A 24262-nucleotide genomic window follows, 5' to 3' on the forward strand; every position below is an offset into this window, starting at 1 on the left:
GACTTTTCAATGGAGGGAGAAAGGGGGAAGGTGAGAAGAGAAACATGAAACTTACACTTATCACATCTAACTCATGGAAGGAATAAAAGGCACACTCATTTTGGTATGAAAACAATAAAGGAAAGTGGGGGAGAAGGGGAAAAGCAGGGTGGGGGATGATGGAAGGGAGGCAAATTAGAGGAGGAAGCAATAGAAGTCAACACTCTTGAGGAGGGACAAAGTCAAAAGAGAGAATAGAAGAAATGGGGGGGTGGTACAGGACAGGATAGAGGGAAATATAGTCTTACACAACATGATTATTATGGAAGTCATTTGCAAAACTACACATACATAGTCAATATTGAATTGCTTACCTTCCCAATGGGGATGGGTGGGGAGGGAGGGAAGGAGGACACGTTGGATCTCAAAGTCTTAGGAACAACTCTTGAGTATTGCTCCTGCATACAACTGGGAAAAAAAAATACGGGTAATGTGGTATAGAAATTTATATTGCTCTACAGGACAAAAGAGAAGATGGGGATAAGGGAAGGGAGCGATGTTAGAAGGGAGGGCAGATTGGTGGTAGGGTTAATTAGAATGCTCAGCATTTTGGGGGGAGGAGAAGGAAGAGATGGGGAGAAAATTTCAAACTCACAGTTTTGTGGAAATGGTGAAAACTAAAATAAATTTGAAAAATTGTTGCAGTCTCTGGTCACTAGCTGCAAGAAGAGAGGGAGAAAAATGATCATGTCTGGGCTTTGGAAGGTTCAGGGACCATGAGAGGGGACAGGGATACTTATATCCCTCGCCTTCAGTGCCAAAATTTGTCTGCCCAGAGCCTTATCCACAGAGTACCTCGGGCTTTCATTTTCCTTGCGTTTTGAGTAAGAGACAAGACAGCAAGTTTCCATATGATTATTCTGGTGAGGTATAAAGTCAACAGCTTGAAAGTTACATCTGTTCCAGCCTTCATAATAAGGCACCCAGTGTAACAAACCAAGCCCTGCATGAGTTTTGCAGATGAATGATGGAGGTTTGGAAAGACCTAGAGCTGATCTCCCTTTTAGACAGCAAATTCTTCCTTGGCAGAAGCATGGGACTAAGTCAGTCCTCTCCAGGGGATTGATGCTTCCCCTCTTTCTTACCTGTCCAGTGGCCAGATCTTACAGGTCCCACAGGGATTGCATGTGGTGGTATGCTCGTTAATGGAGGAGCTGTAAGAAGGAATGTCATTAGGTATGGACACTAGGACCATGGTTACAGAGTGAAATAGGTCTTTTGGGCAAAGGCACACTTTGCCACAAATAGATGATGCTAAATGAATGCTTGTGTAATGGAGGACAGAACAAACGGAATATGAGTCTCTGTGTGTCTAATAGCTGAAGATCATCAACTGACGTATAATCTCAGGGACTTCATTCATAAGGGACATGGAATTCAGGACTACTAGGTATCTCATGAGGTGGTTTTTCCACCACATACATACTGCTCTTTGCCACCGAGCTAAAGTTGACCTGACACCTACCCGTGACCTCTCCGGGGTTAAGTTTGAAAAGTATTCACCACCCAAGCTCTGACAGGGGAATAAGGAAAGCAATGCCCATGCATCTACTATTGGGAAGGCATCAAAAGATGCAGAGGTACGGGGTTTCTTCCTCATATCATTTTGGCCTTATGATGGAGGAAATGAGAAACCCATCACTATCACACCAATACTGGGAAGGTATGAGAAGACCCAGAAATATGGGATCTCTTCCTCACAGCATGTTAACAATAGAAGGGGCTTACACAGGGAATCGAGCCAAGGGAAATCCTCTCAACTGTCTCCCAGAAAAAAGTCCCTTGATACTTTGATAAATCAACCACCAGAAATTCATGTTCTACTTTGAGATTTGGGGGGTGGGGAGGGAGGGCTTTGAGACATTCAGCATACTAAGGTCAGTGTTGCTCACCCAAGATGTTTCACCAAGTCTCAGAAACTGCTTTGCAGTATTAGAATGAGAGAATTTTTAAGGATTGAAGCAATTTTCCTTTTCAGAATCATTCTCTCCCCAGCATGCAAATGAGACCCAGGGGGTGGTCCCCAGGGTACGAATGCTGCCAAATTGATACCTGTGGAGGCTCCAGGCCCTGTGGATTCCTTGAAACTTGAAGAGATGACACAATGGGTATACCAACAGCTGTCAAAATATAGAGAAGGAAAGGAAGAACAAAAAGATGAAGAAGAAGAAAATGTAGTAGTAGAGGAGGAGCAAGTTGAAGAAAATGGAGGAGGAGTAGAAGAAAAGAGGAAAAGAAGAAAGGAGAGAGGAAGAGGGGAAAAAAGAAGAATTAAAAGCCAAAGAAGAGGAAGAAGACAAGGGAGAGGTAAAGGAAGAACAAGTAGGAGAAGAAGAAGACGATGAAGGAGAAGATGAGGAAGAAGACGAAAAAGAGGAAGGAAGAGGAGGAGGAGAAGAAGAAAAAGGAGAAGGAGCAGAAGAAGGAGGAGGAGAAGAAAAAGAAGAAGAAGAGGAGGCAGAGGAAGAGAAGACATTGAGAAGTGACAGAGACTGTTCTGGCCTAGCACTCTGTCAGGTCCTCCCAATATTAATGAGGTCATTAGTTCAGTGTTCCACATGTAGGATTTGTCCAATAAGTGTTGGACAAATGACTGAAATCATGAATGTGGGCAGACACTTCAGGTGGACTTAGCGGACTGGATTCTCACAGGAACAGTCTTTGATAAGAACAATGGCGAACGTATCCAGCTGGGACACCATCATGAGTTCTCTTTTAGAAAAACTCTCTTAAAGAACTGAGGTCAATTGTTAAGGGGATGTCTTGCTAAGTTATCACCATGCACCATAAGACACAGGACCTGCAATTCCAGGGAAGAAAACAATGTTTCTGGATAATGAGGGTGCACAAGAGTCCATTTTTTCTTTCCATCTAGGACATTTTCTTCAGAGATTCTCGGTAATAGAAAAGCCCTCAGAGTGCATCAAGCCCTTTACTAAAGCATTCTTAACATGTTGTGTCTTTAGGATGATTTCCAGTGATGGAAAATTTACTAAGTTTCAAAGCTTTCCTTTGTGGGGGGCGGTGGGTGAAGGAAAGAAGCTTTTTCTAACAATACCAGAGTTGACTAAAGTGAAAGGAACATCAGTTCACATGTCATTTCACTATCAAAACACTTACTTGCTATGATGTGCATTTGAGGGTATTCATTATAACCTGTAAAGCCAAATAACAGAATGAAAGGAAGCTGATCAAAAAAGAAGGAAAAGGAAACTGGATAGACTCTAGGATGATATCAAGAGCTATCAACATGATAGCATTCATGCCAAGGCATGACAGACAAGAGGATTCACTCTCCAAAGGACCTATGGATGTCATAACTGGAATGAAACCATTTTCAGATTGCCAAATGGAGGAAATGGACCCTGGGTGGAAGCACTGCCTTTGCTATTTGCCCATCTTGAACCTTAGTCATGAAGTAAACGTGTGAGTTCTCATCCCCCTTCTGGGAGTAATGTAGCATTTTTCTAGCCACTTCCTTACTCTTCCATGAAGTTCTCCATGAAGGTAGAGGCAAGAAGGGCCCTTAAAGCTTTGGGGATTGAGATGGAGCAAAGAGAATCCTATTTCAGTTGTTTTTCCTATGTCCTGACCTCAAGAAACATAGCAGAAGGCCAAGCCACATACTGACTATTCCACTCATCACTAAGAGCAGGAAAGAATGCTTAAGCACAACAGTGACTACAGAAAAGGCTTTTGTATTCACTGTGATCCACGTTTGAGGAAAACTAAAGACCCATACCTGATCCCTGGGCACATCAACCAAAGAGAGCCTCTCGCAATCTATTCTTCTATTGGCCTCTTTCCTCCCGGAAGGAAAACTCATACTGCATGGCCACATTGACATCCACACAGAGGAATCTCTTGCAATTCCCAAACCTTCCTTCCCAGGAACTCTCCCATTGTTCTTCTCATCTTCTAGTTAAGCACAATAAAACACTCATGGGAATGCATAATAGGGGTACCCTTTTACCTGAGGTGCTGGAGAATGTTGCTGCAGTTGATGAGGCGCCTGGAGGGTGAGAGGTTCTCACAGGTCCTGAGAAGAAAGCATAGAGAATAGAAAGCACTGATAAAGTCAAAGTGTGGACAATTTCCCAGTGGATGTGGGGGCAAAGTGATCAGCTGAATGAGTCACAGAACCCCTTGGAGAGGACTCAAAGCAGGGTAGGATGGTGCTCAGTGGCCACAGGAAGAAAAAGAATTTCATGAAATGGCTGCTACTGACAAAACATGTCAGGCTCTGCGCTTCCTGGCTAGAATGCCCCAGGCCTTCAATTTCTTTAGGTTTTGCATGGGAGACACAGGTTCATTTCAAAGAACTATGGAAATGCTTTTGGATTTCATGCTAAATCAACTGACAAAAAGTCACATCTGCCTTTTGTGTGTGTTTGTGTGTTTGTTTGTGTGTGCGTCAGAGGTGAGGGCTTAGAAATATGTAACATAGCAAGGTTACCCTCTACCACCCAAGTCGTTAAACCCAGTCTCAGATTCTGGTGTGCCCCCTTTGGAAAGTGAGCATATAAGGCTTCAAGCAAGTTTCATTTTTCAAATCATATTCTCTCCCCAGCTTGCCTGTGGGACCCAGGACACTAATATTCCCACATTTATACCTGTGAATGTTCCAGGCCCTGAGAGCTCCTTGAAAGTTGGAATAGATGAAATATTTGCTGTACATCAAGCTATAAAAACATAAATAAAAGACAGAAGAACACCAAAAAGACGAAGAAAAAGAAAAACTGAAAGATGAAGAAGGAGGAGGATTAGAAAAAGAAGAAGAAAGAGGAAGAGGAGATGTTGAAAATTGACAGAGACCATTATGGCCAAGCAATCTGTTGGGGCATCCCTATATTAATGAGGTCATTACTTCAGTGTTCCAGATGGATGGATTGTCTCCTAAGTGTTGGACAAAAGGCTGAATGAATGAATGTGGACAGACACTTCAGGTTGACTTATCTGCCTGGCTTCTCACAGGAGGAGTCTGGATAAGAACAATGGCTACAGCACCCTGCTGCTGACACTATACAAGGGACACCATCATGAGCTCACCTTTACAGAATCTTTCTTCAAGAGCTGAGCTCCACTGTGAATTCCCCTAACCATCCCAAAGAGATGCCTTGCTCAATAATCGCTGCAGTCTCGGACAGAGGACCAGGAATTCCAGGCAATCAAACAATGTCTCTGGATCGTGAAGGTGCATAAGGAGCTAGAGTCTATTTATTTCTCCCTCTGGGACATATCCTACCTAGACTCTCACTACTTGAAAAGCCTTCAGAGTGCATCAAACATTCTACTGAAGCATTCTTATCATCTTGGGTTTTCAAGATGATTTCTAGTGATGGGAAGTTTGCTATGTATCAAGGCAGTCCTTTGGGGCCGGGGGGTGTGGGGTGAGGGTAGGTATAGAACTTCTTTTTAAAGACACCAGAGTTGACTCAAGTGAAAGGGAACACAGGATTCAAAGTTGATTTGGATAACAAAACACTTACAGTTGAAGACTTGGCTGGGGTTTTACTCATGATCATCTGAAAAGGCAAATAAGATAGAATGAAGGGAAGTAGATCAAAAAAGAAGGAAAAGGAAATTAGATGAACTTCAGGATGACATGAAGAGCTATCATCATGATTGCATTTGTGCCAAAACATAGCAGACAAAAGGAATCACATTCCTAAGTTCCAATGAATGAAGAGACTGGGAATTAAACCGTTTTCAGACTGGAAAATGAAGAAAATGGACATTGGATAGAGGCACTGCCTTGGCTGCTTGCCCACCCTGAACCTTAGCCAAGAAGGGAATTTAAGAGTTTGAGTTCACTTCTCATCTCCTTAAGGGAGGAGAGTAGCATTCTTGTGGGCAATTTCTTACTGTGCCACAAAGACCTGTCATGAAGGTAGAGGTAAGAAGGGACTGTAAACCTTTGGGGACTTAGATGGAGCAAACAGAGAACTGATTCATTTCACTGTTGCTATGTTCTGGCCTGCATTACTATAGCAGAAGCCCAAGCCACCTACTGAGTAACCAGTGATCTCTCAGCTCATAAAAGATCCCTTCAGCACAGCAGTTACCACATGAAAGTCTTCTTTCATTCATTGTGGTCCAAGCTTCCTGCAGAAGAACTCTTCCAATTCCATTTCCAGCAACGTGTCATTCAAGCTTAGCATGAACACCTTCCATGAGGGGACACCCACTGCTTGCTGAGGCAGTGCATTCTACTTTCAATGGCTATAATTCATGGAAAATATTCCCTTAATGTGAATCTAAATATAGTCCCCAACAACTATCATTCAAATTTCTCATTCTGCTCACTGACATCAAGGAGAAGGATGTGCTGTGCAATGCCCCTAGAGGCCTTGCAGTATTTGAAGATACTCATTAAAGTCCCTTTTATTTGTAGTAAATAAATCCAGTTCCTTCCCACAATTCTTTTTATGAAATAGCTTTCAGTTCACATAAGGGCCATTTGTTTTCCCTATATTTTCTATCTAACGCCTGTTTCCTCAGAATACAACAGAGCATGCTCAATGGGGGCTGATCATGCCAGGGCCTGTGATTAATCATTTTTGTTCTTCCCCTATACAAGGACTAGATTGATCTTCATGGGGACTAAATATATTGTTCCATAAGACTGTTGGATTAGGTTGAGATTTCAGACTCCTAAACTCTTACACACTTCACAATGGGAATTCTTTCTAATCATGTCCCAATCATGCTCTGGTTAGCAAATTCATTTTCTAATTTTGTATTTGTATTTTAACCTTAGGTTTCTTAAATATCATGTTCTGAGATAGGATACACCTTTCTCAACTTTATAGACTTTGAATTCTGCCTAACATTGCTAATCACCTGACCCTCCTGGATTCCTGTCCTTTGCAGCTTTGCTCCCATTTATGGCTGAATTCAATTGATTGCTAAAATTTTGCATAACACAGGAACATGAACAGAGCTCAGGAGCAGGAAATAATTTACATAAATTAGACCATGAAAAAGAAAGGCTAAGTTAACCAGGGAAGTAGGCATGGGATTCAGGGTAAAGTCTGGGCATCTGTGACCTCATTTCAAACTAACGTTTCTAGTGGGAGTAGATGACATGAAGTGTCCTGACACCAGATGCTAAAATCATAAGATGCCAATATCTACTATCTCTCTTTCTCAGGGCAAATGTAAGGAAATCCCTGCAGTGAATGGATCAAAGACGGAAGCAGATCATACCTGTCGACGCTTCTGATGTCATGGCAAGGTTGTCTTTTACTTCATCTGAAGGGAAATAGCATGGAAGAAAATGGTGCGTCAAGTGTCCATGTGACAAGAGGGTTAAACACTGGAAACCATGGGGAACATGCACACATTTTGCCTACCCCATGTGTCAATGAGTGGGGACTGAATCATGAGATTGAAGGGGACATGAGTCTGAGCCTCAGTGTCCTCATTTCAAAATGATGTTTCTAGTTGGTGTAGATTACATAAACTGTCCTGCCAACAGATGCTAAAATCAAAAGATGTTAATATCTACTATCTCTCTTTCTCACGACAAATGTAAGCAAATCCCTGCAGTGATTGGATCAAAGACGGAAGCACACAATACCTGTCGATTCTTCTGATGACACATCAAAGTGGGCTGATACTTCCCCTGAAGAGAAAAGTCATGGAAGTAAGCTGTGGCTCAAATGTCCATGTGAGAAGGAGGGGTATATCTACACTGTAAATCACAGGGAAAATGCACACATATTCCCAGCCTCATGTCTCAACGAGTGGGGAGTGGATTATGAGATTGAGGGAGACATGAGTCTGGGCTTCAGTGTCATCATTTCCAAATAATGGTTCCATAGGAGCAGATGACTCCAAGTCTCCTACCACTAGATGCAAAAATCCGAAGATCCTAAGATCTCCTATCTCTCTTTCTCAGGACAAATCTCAGGAAATCCTTGCATAGAATGGATAAGAGATGGAAGCAGGTCTTACTTGTCGATTGTTCTGATGAAACTGCAAGGGTGGCTGTTACTTCACCTGAAGGGAAATATCATGGAAGAAAATGTTGAGTCAAATGTTCGTGTGACAACGAGGGGTATAGACTGTAAGCCACAGGTAAAATGGATCCTTTTTATCTAGCTCAGTGTGATACTGAGTGGAAACTGAATTAGGACTTTGAGGGGGACATGATTCTGAAACTCAGGCTCCTTTACCCAAAGTGACAGCAGGAGTTAGACTACATGACCTAGAAATTTCCTACTCTCAGAGGCTAACATCTTCTATTTTAAGATGCTAAGATGCTGAGTAGTCTCCCATCTCTCAGTCTTACAGACAAAAGTAAAGAAAACCTGTCAGAGAATGGCTCAAAGGTGGAAGTAGACCTTACTTGTGCATATTACTGATGAACCTAGCAGGTTGGTTGTTCCTGAACCTGACAGGCAATATCATGATTGCAAACTTATGGAGCAGATATCTTTTTGTCAAGGACGTGAATGAAAAAATAGACAGAGGAAACATGGACTTCTGTTGGCATGCTCACTGAGGTAACTGCTGAGGACTGAAATATGAGACTGAGGGGACATAATTCTGGACCTCAGGATCCTCAATTCAAAATGATGTTTCTAGTAGGAGTAGAGGACATGAAGTGCGCTGCCACCGGATGCTGAAATTGTAAGATGCTAAGATGTACTATCCCTCTTTCTCAAGGAAAATGTGAGGAAATCTTTGCAGGGAATGGTTCAAAGATGGAAGCAGATCATACCTGTCGATTCTTGTGATGACACTTCAAGGTTGTTTTTTACGTCATCTGAAGGGAAATAGCATGGAAGAAAATTATGCATCACATGACCATGTGACAAGGAGGAATATACACTGGAAACCATAGGGAACATTCAAATATTTTGCTTAGCCCCATGTGTCAACGAGTAGGGACTGAATCATGAGACTGAGGGGGATATGCGTCTACCCCTCAGTGTCCTCATTTCAAAATGATGTTTCTACTTGGAGTAGATGACATGAAGTGTCCTGCCACCAGATGCTAAAATCACATGATGCCAAGATCTACTATCTCTCTTTCTCGGGGAAATGGAACAAATCCTTGCAGGGAATGGATCAAAGATGGAAGCAGATCATACCTGTCGACTCTTCTGATGTCACTGCAAGGGTGGCTGTTACTTCCCCTGAAGGGAAATAGAATGGAAGAAAACTGTGAATCAAATGGCCTTGTGCAAATGAGGGTTCTACATTGTAAACCACAAGGAAAATGGACTCATTTTGCCTAGCCCCACGTGTCAAGGTGTGGGAATTGAATTATGAGATTGAGGGGGACATGAGTATGGGCTTCAGTGTCATCATTTCAAAATCATGTTTCCATAGGAGTAGATGACTCCAAGTACCCTGCCATTAGATGCAAAAATCTTAAGATGCTAAGATCTCCTATCTCTCTTTCTCAGGACAAATCTCAGGAAATCCTTGCAGAGAATGGAAAACAGATGGAAGCAGATCATACCTGTCAATTGTTCTGATGAAACTGCACAGGTGGCTGTTACCTCACCTGAAGGGAAATATCATGGAAAGAAAACGTTGAGTCAAATGTTTGTGTGAAATGGAAGGGTATAGACTGCAAGCCACAGGGACAATGGACACATTTGATCTAGCCCAGTGTGATAACGAGTGGGAACTGAATTAGGACATTGAGGGGGACATGATTCTGAAACTCAGGCTCTTTTACCCAAAGTGACAGCAGGAGTTAGACTACATGATCTAGAAATTTCCTACCCTCAGCTGCTAAGATCTTCTATTTTAAAATCCTAAGATACTGAGTATTCTCCCATCTCTCCGTCTTAGACAAATGTAAAGAAAACCTGTCAGAGAATGTCTCAAAGGTGGAAGTAGACCTTACTTGTGCATATAACTGATGAACCTAGCAGGTTGGTTGTTCCTGGACCTGACAGGCAATATCATGATTGCAAACTTATGGAGCAGATATCTTTTTGTCAAGGACGTGAATGAAAAAATAGACAGAGGAAACATGGACTTCTGTTGGCATGCTCACTGAGGTAACTGCTGAGGACTGAAATATGAGACTGAGGGGACATAATTCTGGACCTCAGGATCCTCATTGCAAAATGATGTTTCTAGTAGGAGTAGATGACATGAAGTGTCCTGCCACCAGATGCGAAAATTGTAAGATGCTAAGATGTAGTATCTCTCTTTCTCAGGGAAGATATAAGGAAATCTTTGCAGGGAATGGTTCAAAGATGGAAGCAGATCATACCTGTTGACTCTTCTGCTGACACTGCACACTTGGCTGGTACTTCACCTGAAGGGAAATAGCATGGAAGAAAACTGTGGGTCAAATATCCGTGTGACAAGAAGGGGTATGCACTGTCAACCCCAGGGTCAAGGCACACATGTTGTCTGCCCAGTGAGTCAAGTGCTGGGACTGAATTATGAGACTGAGGGGACATGAGTCTGGGCCTTTGTGTCCTCAACTCAATATGATGGTTCAAGTTGGATTAAAGGACAGGAAGTGTCCTGCCATGAGATCCTAAAATCCCAAGATGCTAAGATAACCTACCTCTCATTCTCATGTCGAAAACCTATGCAAAACTTTCCATGGAACCAGTGGACTCAAGTCAAAATGACAGCAGAATTTTGAAGAGATGACTGAAAACTGTTCTGACATGAGATCCTAAGATGTCCAATCTTTGAAACCAAATATCCTAAGATCTCCTGTCCATCAGTGTTATAGGGAAATATGAACAAAACCTTGGAAAGAATGGATCTAAACTGGAAGCAGTCCTTACCGATGGAAATTTGTGATTCCCATGGAGATGGGCTGGTTGTTACTGCAACTGAAGGGAAAAACCATGAGTCACAACTTTGTACCAAAACCCATGTGACAAGGGGGTAGGAACTGTAAGACCCAGGGACAACAGACTCCATTGGGCTTGACAACTGAATCAGCTGATCAGAACCAAATTTGGAGACTGAGGGGGTCATGACTCTGGGCCTCAGCGTCTTCAACTCAATAGGATGACAGGAGTTAGACTGCATGACCAGGGAATTTCCTGCCTGGTCATCCTAAGATCTCCTATCTTAAGATCCTAACGTCCAAAACTCTACCTTTCAGTCTCATGGCCAAATGTAAGCCAAACCTTCCCAAGAAGAGATCAGAGATGGAAGCACACCTTACCTTCGGAAATTCCGGCCAGATGGAAACTCGGTCTAATTCTCACTGGAACTGAAGCAAAAATTGATGAATGAAAACTATTGATCAAACGTTCATGGGACAAGGAAGAGTGTGGACTGTAAGACACAGGGAAAATGGACTCCATTTGGCTTGACCAGTGAGTCAACCAGTGAGGCCTGAATGATGAGAAGGACGGAGACATGGTGCCTCCCTCTCTCTCTCCTGCCCTTGGTCCATCCTTTCTTTCCCAGGTTCCTATTAGAACAAGGTGGACAAGTAGTGTTCTCTCTTTGTTCCCAGGATAAAAATACTCACAGCAGCACAAGAAGGAGCAGAGGCGCACGCTATAGTCGTTCCCTATGGAGAGAGAGAGAACAACCATATATGGAAGGACTAGAAGATTTTGAGAAAAGATTATGGAGAAACATCCAAGACAGCATCTGAAGCCTAAGGACTTGCAACAGTATGAATCATGACTCAAGACAGAGGATTCCACAAAGAGTTCCCAGGGCAAAAGTCCATCTGCCGATCTAGGGCTTAGTTCTCTAGGGCATCTCTTAACACATCATAGGAAAATACGTTCAGTAAGACACATGCCATCCAGGCAAGATTGGATCCTCATAAGCACAGAAAATTGCTTTGACAAAGGAGAGCTTAATAGGAGTGGGACCAAGCATGAAGATCAGGCAACTGCATGTACTCACCATTGATGGACAAGCTCTTTGAATTGAGCTTCAAGGGCCCCAGCCTTCTGCTGTTCTTGGTGTTCTTCTTCATGTGTTTATACACTTTTTTACAATCCAGGGTCTGACCAGTGGGGCTTTGCTCATAATAGCAAAGCAGAGTAACAGCTGTGCCTTTCTTCACACACCTGAGAAAGGACACCTTGGTAATGACTGGCAAATATCAGGCTTACCATAGGCATAACAATTTAGCTGCAGTGAGAAGGGACCATAGATGCTTTCCAAAGGAATTTCAGGATTTTTTGAGAAAAAGTATTTCTTGAAAAATTTTTGAAACTATCATTTGATGGACTGAAGGAGCTGAGGGCAGGGGAGAGTATAGACCTTTCTTCAGGAATTCAGATCAGCATCTTGCCTACAAAATATCGACTCATAATGTTGCCTAGGGAAATTAGATGGTTTGCCAGATTCACACAGTCTACAATCAGTCTCTGTCAGAGAGGTGACCTAAAGACAGATTTCTTGACTCTTGAGACCTACTCTCTAAGCCACGGCAACAAGCAACCTCTGGAAACGTCATATTCAACATCAACACAACCATAGAAAAATGTACTGCAACTATTGACCTTTCAACAAAGTCTTTTCAACATCAAATACAACTTTTCACTCACTTCCTCTAAAGAGTTCCATTCAAGATCATTTCTTCATTGATTCTCTTTCTCTGGTCTTCTCTTGGTAGGTGTATTTAGTGTGAGATTGATTTAGCTGATTTTTCTGGGGGGTTTTGTACTTTGCATTCTTTGATGACATTGTTACAATATTTCTTTTTAGCTAAGTGGTATACATAATTAGAATGCCAAGCATGGGTATCAGGAAAACCTGAGTTCATATCAGCTTCAAACATTAGTCAGTTGTTTTGTCCTGGGCAAGTCATTTGACCTCTGCCTGACTGTGTTTCCTCAGCTGTAAAACAGAGATCATCAGAGCACCTCCCTGCCAGAATTGTTTTGCAGTTTCAATGAGATAATATTTGTAAAACACTGAGCACACACAACGCCGGGCACATGGTAGGTACTTCATAAATGTCCTCTGCCGTTCCCTCCCCAATTCAGAGAATCACAGTATTGAGAGTTGGAGAATTCAGGGGTCAGCTAGTCTATCCCGTACCTAAAAGGAATAACATCACTTGAATTCATCAAGGCAACCAAAGTGTCCTCGTCTCCCATCTCTGCTCCTCTTGGGAAGGAATTTCCTGTGAGTCATTTTGTTCCATCATTTCTACTCCAAAAATCATCTCCCTTGACAGAGCAAACAACTCATCCAAGAAGACAAGCTTTGGATGCCTCCTCTTTCTGTTCTCACTTACCATCATCACATCCACCCCCAATTAGCAGGTCTATCCCATGATACTCTACTTTCCACAGCACAACGTTTGCAAAACATCTCCTTCTGTTTTCCTTAGCTTCCCACTCAACCACCAACTCACTAGAAGCATTTCCACTCAAGACACTAATTTTACAAGACTCTGCTACTGAGATCGTCTTTCTGTTCCATCCCCTTTTGAACATCTTCAAATACTCAAGTATTTTGTACATATCCTCTTTTTTAAAATCCAAGCTAGTTGGTTAGCTCCTTGTGTATCCACTTCAGGCTTTTTGGACGATTCACATTTGTCTGCCTCATTGGAATTGGATCACCTTTGGAGTGTTCAGAAGTTCATTTCTGAGAGTTTCTTATTCTCCCTCATCTAACGGAGGGTTGAGACCTGGATGGCACGCTGAACTTTTTAGTTCAAGGGGACAACCATTTCCTCTCAGTCTTGGATGCAATTTGGACTGTTGAAATCTTTGAGCTGTGAGGAGGACTTGAGACCGGGAGTTAGAGGGGGGACGGATGTGAGACAGAGGAAGGGAATGGAAAGAGAAAGGGAGAAAGAGGAAGAGATGGAGGGGAAAGGAGGAATGAGACAGGAAAGGGTGAGAGGGAGGGAAGTGAGGGGAAGGGGAAAAAGAGAGAGAGAGAAGAGTCAGGGAGGAGAAAGGCGAGAGAGGACAACATGGCAAGAGAAAGTAGAGGAATGATGTCCTGAGCCTTCTGCAGAGCTTCTTCAGCTTAGACTGGGAAAAATGGCAACCCAGGAGTAGTAGGCAAACAAAAAGGAAGGAACTGAAAGGAGAGATGGGCCGTGTCAGAGAAGGGAAAGCTCAAGGCAGGCCATTGAGTCCCCCTAAGGATCTCAAGACAGAGGATCCTAACTGAAAGCTACAAGGTGTGAGAGCAGTTTTCCAAAGGTCTACTCTTTCCCTCTCAGCCTGTCTGTTGAATTCTTTCACCTAAGTGTCTTCTGTGGCTTCACTTTGTCCTAAATGTCAAGAGACCAGGCTTTAATGGGAAACAGAGAAAAATGTAATTAGAGCACAGTCAAACCTCTGAAGGTATGGAATTTCCTAAATAGGGTGGGATCTAAGCTATAAAAATTAATTGGAACTAATGACATTTTTCTTAATTGGAAGACTGAACAATGAACCCAGTCCTTATGAGCATGTGCCACGTGGTTGGCTGATGTATTGTTCATATGCATTTGGGAGCATGTGTAGACGTCCCAAGCTTGTCTTTGGGTGAGCTAAGGTCAAAAAGACTCCTCCCCCCTGTGTGTACTGTTGGCCTCTGGAAACACAGCATATCCAAGATGGAACGTGGTATGTCTTCCCTTCCCCCTGCCCCTTCCACAAGCCTGTCTTCTCTTCCAGACTTCCTGATTCCTGTTAAAGGCACCACTGTCTTTTCAATCACCAGCTTTGAAACCTCGTAGTCACCCTTATTTTGTCCCTCTATCTCAACTAAAACAACCAGTCAATAGGCTATTTGACTTCCTTCAACATCTTTCACATGTTTTCACTCAAAGAGTCTCATCAGCAACCCTCACCTAGATGCTTCTAATAACCCCTAATTCTTCTCCTTGCTGGCAGTCCCTCCATCCCTCCAATTCATCACTCTCTCTCCCTCTGGCCAATCTATATTTCACACAGCTGCCAAAATAAACATCCCAAGACACATCTCTCACTACCTCATTCCCTTGCTCACAAACCTCTAGTGGCTCCCTATTGCTTCTAATGTGAAATAAAATTCCTTAGTCGGACCTTGAAAATTCTTTTCAATCCAGTTTCAGTTCATCATTCCACACTGATCTTTTGTATACTGCTCACATGGAAATCTAACCAGAGTGGCCTACTAGGTGTCCCTTGAATTCACATTTGGCATAACGCTTTGCCAACAGATGTCTCTCATGCCAACAATGAACTTCCTCCTCAACATGCCTCCTGGCATTCTTAGTCTTCCCTTCAAAGAAGCCAGCTCACATGGCACCAAAGGAAAATCTTCCCTGATTCCTCCCACATGTCAGTGTCCTCCCTCTCTCTCTCCCTCTGTCTATCTCTCTGTCTCTGTCTCTGTCTCTGTCTCTCTCTCTCCTCTCAGATCACCACCCCTTTCTCTGTGTACACATGGCATCACTCTAGCCCCAAGAGAATGTAAATTCCTGGAGGTCATGCACTCCTTTGTCTTTTTATTTCGTACCTATGACTGCACGTGGAACCTGCTGGGTAGTAACTCAACGCTTGTCCAAATAAAGGGTGGTTAAACAACCCTGGTGGTTGGTGTTGTAAGGCCTGTACTCTTTCTGCCTTTGTGGATAAGAAGTGACATCGGGCCAATCAAAAGAACTGCCTCCAGACATCATCTGGCTCCCTGACAACCTGGGACCATCTCTCTCTGTGTCCTTACCTCAAAGAGGTGAGATTGCACCCCATGTATGTACACAAACCACAACCCCTCTGCAGTAACGAATCCAGCTGAAAAGGAAGGGAGAGAATGAGTGAACCTCTGAACAGATGTGGACTAAAGTCCCAAACAGGAGGAAGGCAGGACAGGAAGTGATGAATCTCACCAGACTTTGTAGAAGGTTTTCAGCCGCTTGGAAATTTGGGCCATCTGGCTGTTTCCTCTTGCCCACAAAATACATGTTTTTAATGATGAACTCCATCACAAAGTAGTCCATGAAGCTGCTGGCTGCTTTGAGGGAAGGACAGAAACGCTCATGGTTGAGCCTTGGGTACACAGACTTATAAGATTCTAGATTTAGACCAGGAATGGACCTTCTAATCCCCTCAATTGACAAGTGAGGAAACAGAGAGGATTCAGTGAAGTGTCCAAGGTCCCATACCTAGTGTCTCAGGTGAGATTTGGACCTAAGTCTTCCTGACTTTTAGAAAAATGCCCTATTCACTGGAACATGCTGCCATCCATCAACTCCCCAAGGGATACCCAACTGAAATTGATCAATTCTTTAATGGAAGGAAAACTGACCATACTGGTTCCAATTACGCATCTGTGATAGGACCTCTCATTCCCCTCTTCCCCTCCCCTGTGCTACCACCACCTTCCTCTACAACTCCCATCTTCTCCACTTACAGTCAACTTTCCAAAGAAACTCTTCAGTTAAGACTACACAAGAGACAGGGCAGAGACATAGGTGACTAGTACCTGAACAACTGGGTGGACGGATGGACTAGAAATTTGGTTGTCACTCTGCACAGGAGAGGAGCTGAAAGGTGAAAAATATCAGGAATGAAAACCACCTTGGATAAGATACATAAATGGGGAAAGGCACTCTGTTGGGCTAGGTTACTAAACATTCCCATGTCAATTGAGGGTTCAAACACAGAGAGACCACAGGCCGTCACTTGGCTCCCTCTGTCCCTTTTCTTGGCAGAGTAAGGGCTAAAATTAGATGGAGTGGAGGAATCACTGCTTTCACATGCCAGGTCATGTGTCAATAGAGAAATCAAGTCACTGAATACTCTCTGCTCGATGCTGGGGTGGAGGATTGATGAGTGATGATTGCAATTTAGAGAAAAATACAGACAGAGACTTGGAGTTAGGTGGCCCCTATGTTCCTTGGGTGCCCTGCTTCTCTGCTGTTTTTACATTCCATGGGGGTGAGGATAAGGAAGGGAGAATTTGGGGCAGGCTCTTTCCTGAAAAGTAACAATATCAAGGATATATCCCAAGGGCCATGTCCTGAGTGGGGCTACTCCAAAGACCCTGGGCAGGTGAAAGTTGTGCTTGATGCTCTGGTGTCACTTAACTCTGTCTCCTTCAGTTCCTCATCTGAAAAATGAGCTGGAGAACCACTCTTGACTAACACAACCCCAAATGGGGTCATGAACAGTAAGACATCACTGAAAAATGACTCCACAGACACACTAGTATGCTCTCAGATATGATGAGCAGGTTGGTTTCAGAAATATCTGGGAAAACTAAGAAATGATGCCAAGTGAAGTGAGGAGAACCAGTACAACACTATCCACAGCAACACCAATACTGAAATGATGATCAGTTGTGAAAATCTTACCTACTCTAATAAATAAACTTAGACAAGATTATTGCAAAGGATCCATGATGAAACCCACCATCTACCTGCTAAGAGAGAACTCATGAACTTTGAGCGTCTATTGAGGCACACTTTTTTTCTTGCTTTTTTTGCAACATGGATAATACAGAAATGTGTTTTCCATGACTTTCTCATGTATACTATGTATCATATTGCTTGCCCTTTCAGTGGTGTCAGACAGGATGAAAGGAGGGAGAGGACTTGGAACTCACCATTTAAGAATGACTATGAAAAAAGAATTGTTGGATCCTCATATCACTAATGTGAAACTCATAAGACACTGTGACAAATGTTGTCCCTATATGTACTTTTTGTAAAGCCCCAAATTGTACTTCTCTGCTGCCCTTTGACTCCTGACATGTGTTAGAATCATTGCAAATGTCAGCATTTCACCAAATCAATGAGGAAAAGGAACTGAATACAAGCACCATTAGATTTTACTACAAGGGAGTGGACCACTCAGGTCCAAAAATCGCCCAAAGTAGAGGTCCAAAGAGAAAATTACCAACCGAAAGAAAATCTTCTGGCAATGTAGAGAGAGTGCTGAATCAGGAATGAGGAAGATCTGAGTGGAAATGTAGCCTCAGACACTTAGTATATTGTGTCAACCTTGGGAGGGTTACTTAATCTGTGTCTGCTTCAGTTTCCTCATCTATAAAATGGGAACAAGGTTCAACTTTCCTGTGAAGCTAAAGTGAGACGATGTTGATAAAGAATTCTGTAAGCCCTAAAATACTACCTATATCATCATCATCATCATCAACCCAGACACAATTCTCATATCCCTGCTCCAAATGTATTTTCCAAAGTCACATCAATTCCCCTTAATGTGAGGTTTAATGAGAAGTCTACTTACTTCGGAAAAAAAGTCGGGTTTGTAGATTGTACTATGGGACTGGGTACTTCAGGTAGGCAGCGAGGTGGTGAGTTGAAGGAAGGTACAAACAAGATGGTAACAGGATCATTGGGGTAGAGCTAATTTATACCCATCTGTGGGGCTGTTGCTAGGCAACTATGACACTGTTTGTATAAGCATTATGACCATTGCTGAGGAAACCTGAAAGTCACAGCAACACTCAACTACCAGAGCAGTAGTACCCAGGCCTTCAGGGTAGATGTACCTCATCTATCTCAGAAGACCCTTGGGTGTAGAGGACCGGAACTGATGGCATCCAGAATGTGAGATACCGTCCAGGTTTTACTTGAGATTTGGACTAGCATGAGGGCTGACATTCCCCAGATAACTGGCTCACCATCCCACTGCTGATATGCAAGGATGAGAAAGTCCTGACTCAGACTGTGTACCCCGAGCTGGTCCCACTGGAGGAACCAGAGGAGGAAGCAAGACAAGTCAACTAAAAGTGTTCTCATGGGAATAAACTTACTTGCTTGAATGTTCTCATGGGAATAATCCTGCTTGCTTGCCTGTCAAAGACTACATCAACCTTGACCCTCAGTTTAACTAATGGCAAGTTGTTCTTCACACTCCCAGCCTGGTCCATGTCTTTTCTTCTTCCACCATCTCTCAGCCTTCACAATTGGCAGCCCCCACAGCAGGTCCACTGCACTTGTGTGTCTATCCCTGGTGCTGATGCAGCTATTTTAGGTAGCTTTGTAGAAACAGAGGCAGCTGAGCTAGGCACTACTCTCCAGTGATTCAGTTGGCAGAGCGCTTGGTTAGGGCTGGGTCAAGGTTAGTGTCCTGGGCCTTTCTAATGGAGGGGACAAGATAAGGCTTCTATGCCTGAGAGAGTGCCCATGGGAGCCCGAGTCTCCCCTAATATTGGAGTCAGAGTAAACGCTGTTATGGACTCTGCTTCACAGGTTTTAGCTGTAGTAAGAGACAATCCAGATTCTATGGCACTCTCCTGCAATATTTGGGGGATCGCTAGACTTTGAGTCTCAGATGGGTCAGCCTGGGTCACCCCAGCCAGATTTGTACCTGACACAAGATGCCATGGTCACCGTGGCTCACCTGGATGGAGAGCTTTTCTCTCTGGGAATCTCAACCACTGAACTTGCTCAAATGTCTCCTGAGAAAGTACTAGGTGAATCTGAAGCTTAGAATGCACGTCTGGAAGGCTGGTTGCCCAAGCAGCTCCATTTGAGCCTGTTTCCTTATCCATGCTGATAGAAGCTGGGACCTTTGACAATGGAAAGATAAAGGGCCCAGAAGGGCCAGTGCCCTCTATGAGGGTAGTTTGAGCCTCCAGAGTAGATGTGCTTTGACTTTCAAACCTTTGGGTACTTGTCCATGGTGCTGAAGCAGTGATTTCCCAAAGGCTTAGGAAACAAAAGTAGCTAAGCTGGTGCCTGTTTCAGGTCATTGCTTAGTTGGTTGAGTGGACAGTGCTTGGTCAGTGCATGCTGCTCTCTCACGACTAGTGTCATGTGTCATGGGGCTTTCTGAAGGATAAAACAAGGTGAGATAGGTCCTACTGGCTTCTGTCCCTGAGATGGCAATTTGGAAGCCTGGTTCTCCTCCAGGCCTGAGATCAGAGTGAAATGTGTTATGGTCACTCTTTGAGTGGCCTCAGTGGCAGTAAGAGACAACAGGCATTCTGGGTCAGTCTCCCATGGGACTTTGGTGATGATTAAAGGACTTTGAGTTTCAGAGAAGTCAGCCTGAGGCACAGCAGCCAGACTTGACCCTACTCCAATATGGATTCACGGCTCACTGTGGTCCCCCCCTGGCCACAAGGAGGAAGGGCTTATATCACTGGGAGTCATCATGGCCTCAGAACTTTTGTGGAGTCTCTGCTGGACTTAGAGGAGAAGGAATGTCTGAGGTCTCTTCAGCTCCACTGTTGAGGCCTAGAGGAGCTGAGGTAATAACTTTCTCTCATCCTGTCTGGAATGGTGCTTTCTGTGGTCTCTGTGCCTAAAGTGGTCAGAAGAAGCTCTGGATTCCCCTCTAAGTCTTCATGTGGGACACTATAATCATCCAGCCTGTGAGACATGAGCCCCCAACTGTGAGAAACATGGTCACGTTAAACAACGAACAATACTTGTTGTGAAATCAGCAAAGCTCAGGGGTGGAGGCAAGATGGCAGAGTAGAAAGACTCATATACTCTAGCACTTCCCCCACAGCCCACAAAATATCTGTAAAAAATGACTCTCAACAAATTCTAAAGCAGGAGAACTCACAGAATGACAGAGTGAAAGAGATTTCCAGCAAAACGTAACCTGGAAGGAAGAGAGGAAAGGTTTCTCCCACGAGACACTGAGTGGAGCCCAGTCCTGGCCACGTGGCACAGAACCAATACTGGAACAGGCCTCTGGAGCAGAGTCCCCATCAGCGAGGGTCTCAGATACCTCAAATCAAAAACGACAAAGAATGATTCAAAGGTCAGGGAACAACACAAGAACATAGGAGGTTACTTCCTTGGTGAACAGGTGTCCCTTTCCATCCTTTCAGATGAGGAAGAGCAAGACATACTGTCAGAGGAAGTCAAGGCTTCTGCCTCCAGTGCCTCTAAAATGAATAGGAAATGGAATCAGGTTATATAAGGGTTTGAAAAGCATCAGCAGCTTGCTAAAAGAGAACCAAGGAAATGCTGAGAAAAATAACACCTTTGAAAATAGGCTGACTCAATTGGAAAAAGAGCTCCAAAAAGCCAATGAGGAGAAGAAGGCTTTAACAAACAGAATTAGCCAAATGGAAAAGGAGGTTCCAAAGCTCACTGAAGAAAATAGTTCTTTCAAAATGAGAGTGGAGTACAGGGAAGCTAATGCCTATACGATAAACCAAGAAAGTTGCGAAAGAAAACCAAAAGATTGAAAAAATAGAAAATAATGTGAAACATCATATTGGAAAACAACTGACCAGGAAAATAGAGCCAGGAGAGACAATTTACAAATTAGGGGACTAGCTGAAAGCCATGATCCAAAAAAGAGCCTAGACTTTATCTTTCAGGAAATTATCAAGGAAAACTGCCCTGATATTCTAGAACCAGAGGGAAAAAGAAACACTGAAAGAATCCACCAATCACCTCTTCAAAGAGACCCGAAAGGAGAAACTCCTAGGAATAGTATGGCCAAATTTCAGACTTCCCAGGTCAAGGAGAAAATATAGTAAGCTGCTAAAAAGAAACAATTCGAGGATTGTGGAAATACAATCAGGATAACACTGGATATGGCAGCTTCTACATGAAGGGATGGAAGGGCTTGCTATAGGATATTCCAGAAGTCAAAGGAGCTGGGATGAGAACCAAGAATCACCTACCCAGCAAAGCTCAGCATAATACTTTAAGGGAAAAAATGGTCATTCAATGATATGGAGGACTTTCAAGCATTCTTGAGGAAAAGACCAGAACTGAAGAGAAAATTTGACCTTCAAACACAAGAATCAGGAGAAGCATGAAAAGGCAAACAGTAAAAAGAAATCAAAAAGGACTTTCTAAAACTGAACTCATTGCATTCCTACATGGAAAGATAAGATTTGTAACTCTTGAGACATTTCTCAGTATTTGGGTAGGTGGAGGGATTATACACACACACACACACACACACACACACACATCAACAGACACACAGACAGTACAGGTTAAGGTGAATCAGAAGAGATGATATCCATAAAAAAATTAAATTCAGGGGCAAAAGAGAGAAATATTGGGAGAAGAAAGGGAGAAATGGAATGGGGTTGACTATCACTCATAAAGGAGGTAACAAAAATCTTTTACAATGGAGGAGAACAGGGAGGATGTGAGAGGGGAAAAGTGAAGTTTACTCTCTTCACATGTGGCTTGAAGAGAGAATAACATGCTCCCTAAATTTGGTATGAAAATCTATCTTACACTTAAGGAAAGTAGGGGAGAAGGGGAAAAGTGGGATGAGGGGAATGATGGAAGGGAGGGCAAATGGGAGAAGAGAGTAATTAGAAGTATACACTTTTGGGAAAGGACAAGTTCAAATGAGAGAATAGAAAAAATAGGGGGGACAGAGTAGGATGGAGGGCAATATAGTTACTCTTACACAACATGATTATTATGGAAGTTTTTTGCAAAATGACACGTATATAGCCTGTATTGAATTGCTTGTCTTCTCAGTGGGGATGAGAAAGGAGGGAGGAAGGGAGAGAAGTTGGAATTCAAAGAAGTAGAAATGAATGTTGAGGATTGTTATGCATATAACTGGGAAATAAGAAATACAGGTAATGGGGTATAGAAATCTATCCTGCCCTACAAGAAAAGATAGAAGATGGTGATAAGGGAAGGGTGGGGTGTGATAGAAGGGAGGACTCATTGAGGGACGGGCTAATCAGAATGCTAGGTGTTACGGGATGGGGAAGGAGAGAGATGGAGGCAAAAATGGAACTCAAAATTTTGTGGAAACGAATGTTGAAATCTAAAAATAAAGAAATAAAACTAGTGAAAAAGAAAAGAATAAAGAAAAAAAGGAAATCAGGAAAGCTTTTCTTAATTTTTATGTTCGTTTCCTCTGAATGGAGGGGTAGCTCCTAAGGGACTGCTACAATGATTCAGACCAATGCAAGCTTTCTTATACTATCTTATACTATACTATCTCAAATTTGAATCTCCTGCCTCACCCACTGTTGGCTAGATGAAGCCCCCCGAACACCCCACTTCCTGTTCTCCTCTCTGAGAGGCTTCCCCTCAAAGAGCTTGTCAAGCGTGTGCACTTGTTGCTGACATTTCACCTGATCATGCTAGGTCATAATTCCAATTAGCTGCTTTCCCTGAAAGCTGGGAGGAGTTTGAATCCTGTGCCAACAGAATTCCTTCTTTTGTTTCCTGCAGGCTTCATAGAAGTTGAGCCAGCAGAGGTGACCAATGAAACGCCAGGATTAGTGTCTGTGAACAGTGGAGCTTTAGTAGAAGTGGTGGTCAAGGGGTATTTTTGCTTTTTTCTGATCCTGTACTTGGGAGCTCAGGCCTGAGAGTGACCATAGGAGAAAGAGGGAAGTCTGTGATTTTAGTGCTGAAGATGAGATTTTTGACATCAGTCCTGGGAACAGCTGAGTTCCTGTTCTCAGTGAAGGGAGTAAATCTGGATAAGGTTACAGGGAGTTGATGAAGAGAGTGTCCTTGGCCATGTGGATGTCTCCGTGATGGTAAGACCCTTGGCTTCAGCTGGGGTAGATGAGAGGGAAATTGTGTTTTGTCCAGGGATAGTCCTGGAACTCGTGCTCAGTAGGACTCTGTTCTCTTGAGCTTCTGTGATGTGCTCTGTAGTTGCCGTAGCAATGTCGACAGTCATGTTAGCTCTTACACTATGGACCATGTGCACTATGACCAATGGGAAACCTGAGGTCCTCTCTGAGTATCTAGTTGAAACTATAAGCTACAGCCAGCTATGGAGTTGAACTAGTACTGGTCCCTAACACACTCAGTACCTCTCCCGTAAGAGGGGCTGAGGACATAGGAGGGCAAGATAAAGCAGGGATCGCTGAAGCACCTGTGTTATGCTCTCCCACTACCCAGAAATTCTTGGGTGGGAGAGGTCTTAGGATAAAGAAAAGCCATGTCTCTGACCTTGCTAGTGAGGATGATACTTATGCTTTCAGTCCCAGGAACTTCAGAACTCATGGTCTTCACATTGTAAGTAACCTCAGAGGAGCTCATTGGTGACATAAGAGAGAAGGTCTGTGGCAAAGTAGACATTGTATCTGTACCCACTTTGGTGAAATCTGTAGCTTCAGCTGAGGTCAAGGAGCAGGAAATCTCTGTTCTTATGCCAGGCAGAGATCCAGAGATGCTGGTTATGGAGACAGCAGGTGATGGTGTAGTCAAGACCAAAGATGAGTCTGTTTCTCCACCAAGCCTGCTCCTGTAGAACTTGGGGTGTAGGATGGAGTCATGGAGCCAGCTGACTTTGGGCTGGACCCTCCCACAGGACTTGCAATGAAGTCAGCTGTGCTCTCAGCAGGATGAAACTTCCCTGGGATGAGTGTGCTGGTATCTGAG

At 43.4% G+C, this 24262-nt stretch overlaps 1 protein-coding gene across 3 annotated transcripts; it reads right to left on the bottom strand.

The window, feature by feature from the left end:
* Positions 1-4660: 4660 nt before the first annotated feature.
* Positions 4661-18286, bottom strand: LOC140499420 (uncharacterized). 3 transcript variants are annotated; one of them, XM_072600811.1, is made up of 17 exons: positions 18192-18286; positions 16426-16486; positions 15830-15951; positions 15667-15734; positions 11905-12071; positions 11516-11557; positions 11204-11251; positions 10815-10862; positions 10283-10327; positions 9515-9559; positions 9141-9185; positions 8768-8812; positions 7999-8043; positions 7622-7666; positions 7249-7293; positions 5529-5564; positions 4661-4721 (listed from the first exon to the last, which is right to left on the bottom strand). In XM_072600811.1, exons 3-16 carry the CDS (start codon positions 15938-15940, stop codon positions 5551-5553), a joined length of 813 nt encoding a protein of 270 aa, XP_072456912.1. In that variant the 5' UTR covers positions 15941-15951; positions 16426-16486; positions 18192-18286; the 3' UTR covers positions 4661-4721; positions 5529-5550. The 3 variants fall into 3 exon arrangements, with proteins under 3 accessions (XP_072456912.1, XP_072456913.1, XP_072456911.1); XM_072600810.1 differs by having other exon boundaries at positions 4715-4778; XM_072600812.1 differs by lacking the exon at positions 7249-7293 and having other exon boundaries at positions 4704-4721.
* Between the last annotated feature and the right edge of the window lie 5976 nt (positions 18287-24262).

This window comes from Notamacropus eugenii, chromosome 4 (assembly GCF_028372415.1).
Source record: "Notamacropus eugenii isolate mMacEug1 chromosome 4, mMacEug1.pri_v2, whole genome shotgun sequence".
NCBI classification, from domain to species: Eukaryota; Metazoa; Chordata; class Mammalia; order Diprotodontia; family Macropodidae; genus Notamacropus; species Notamacropus eugenii.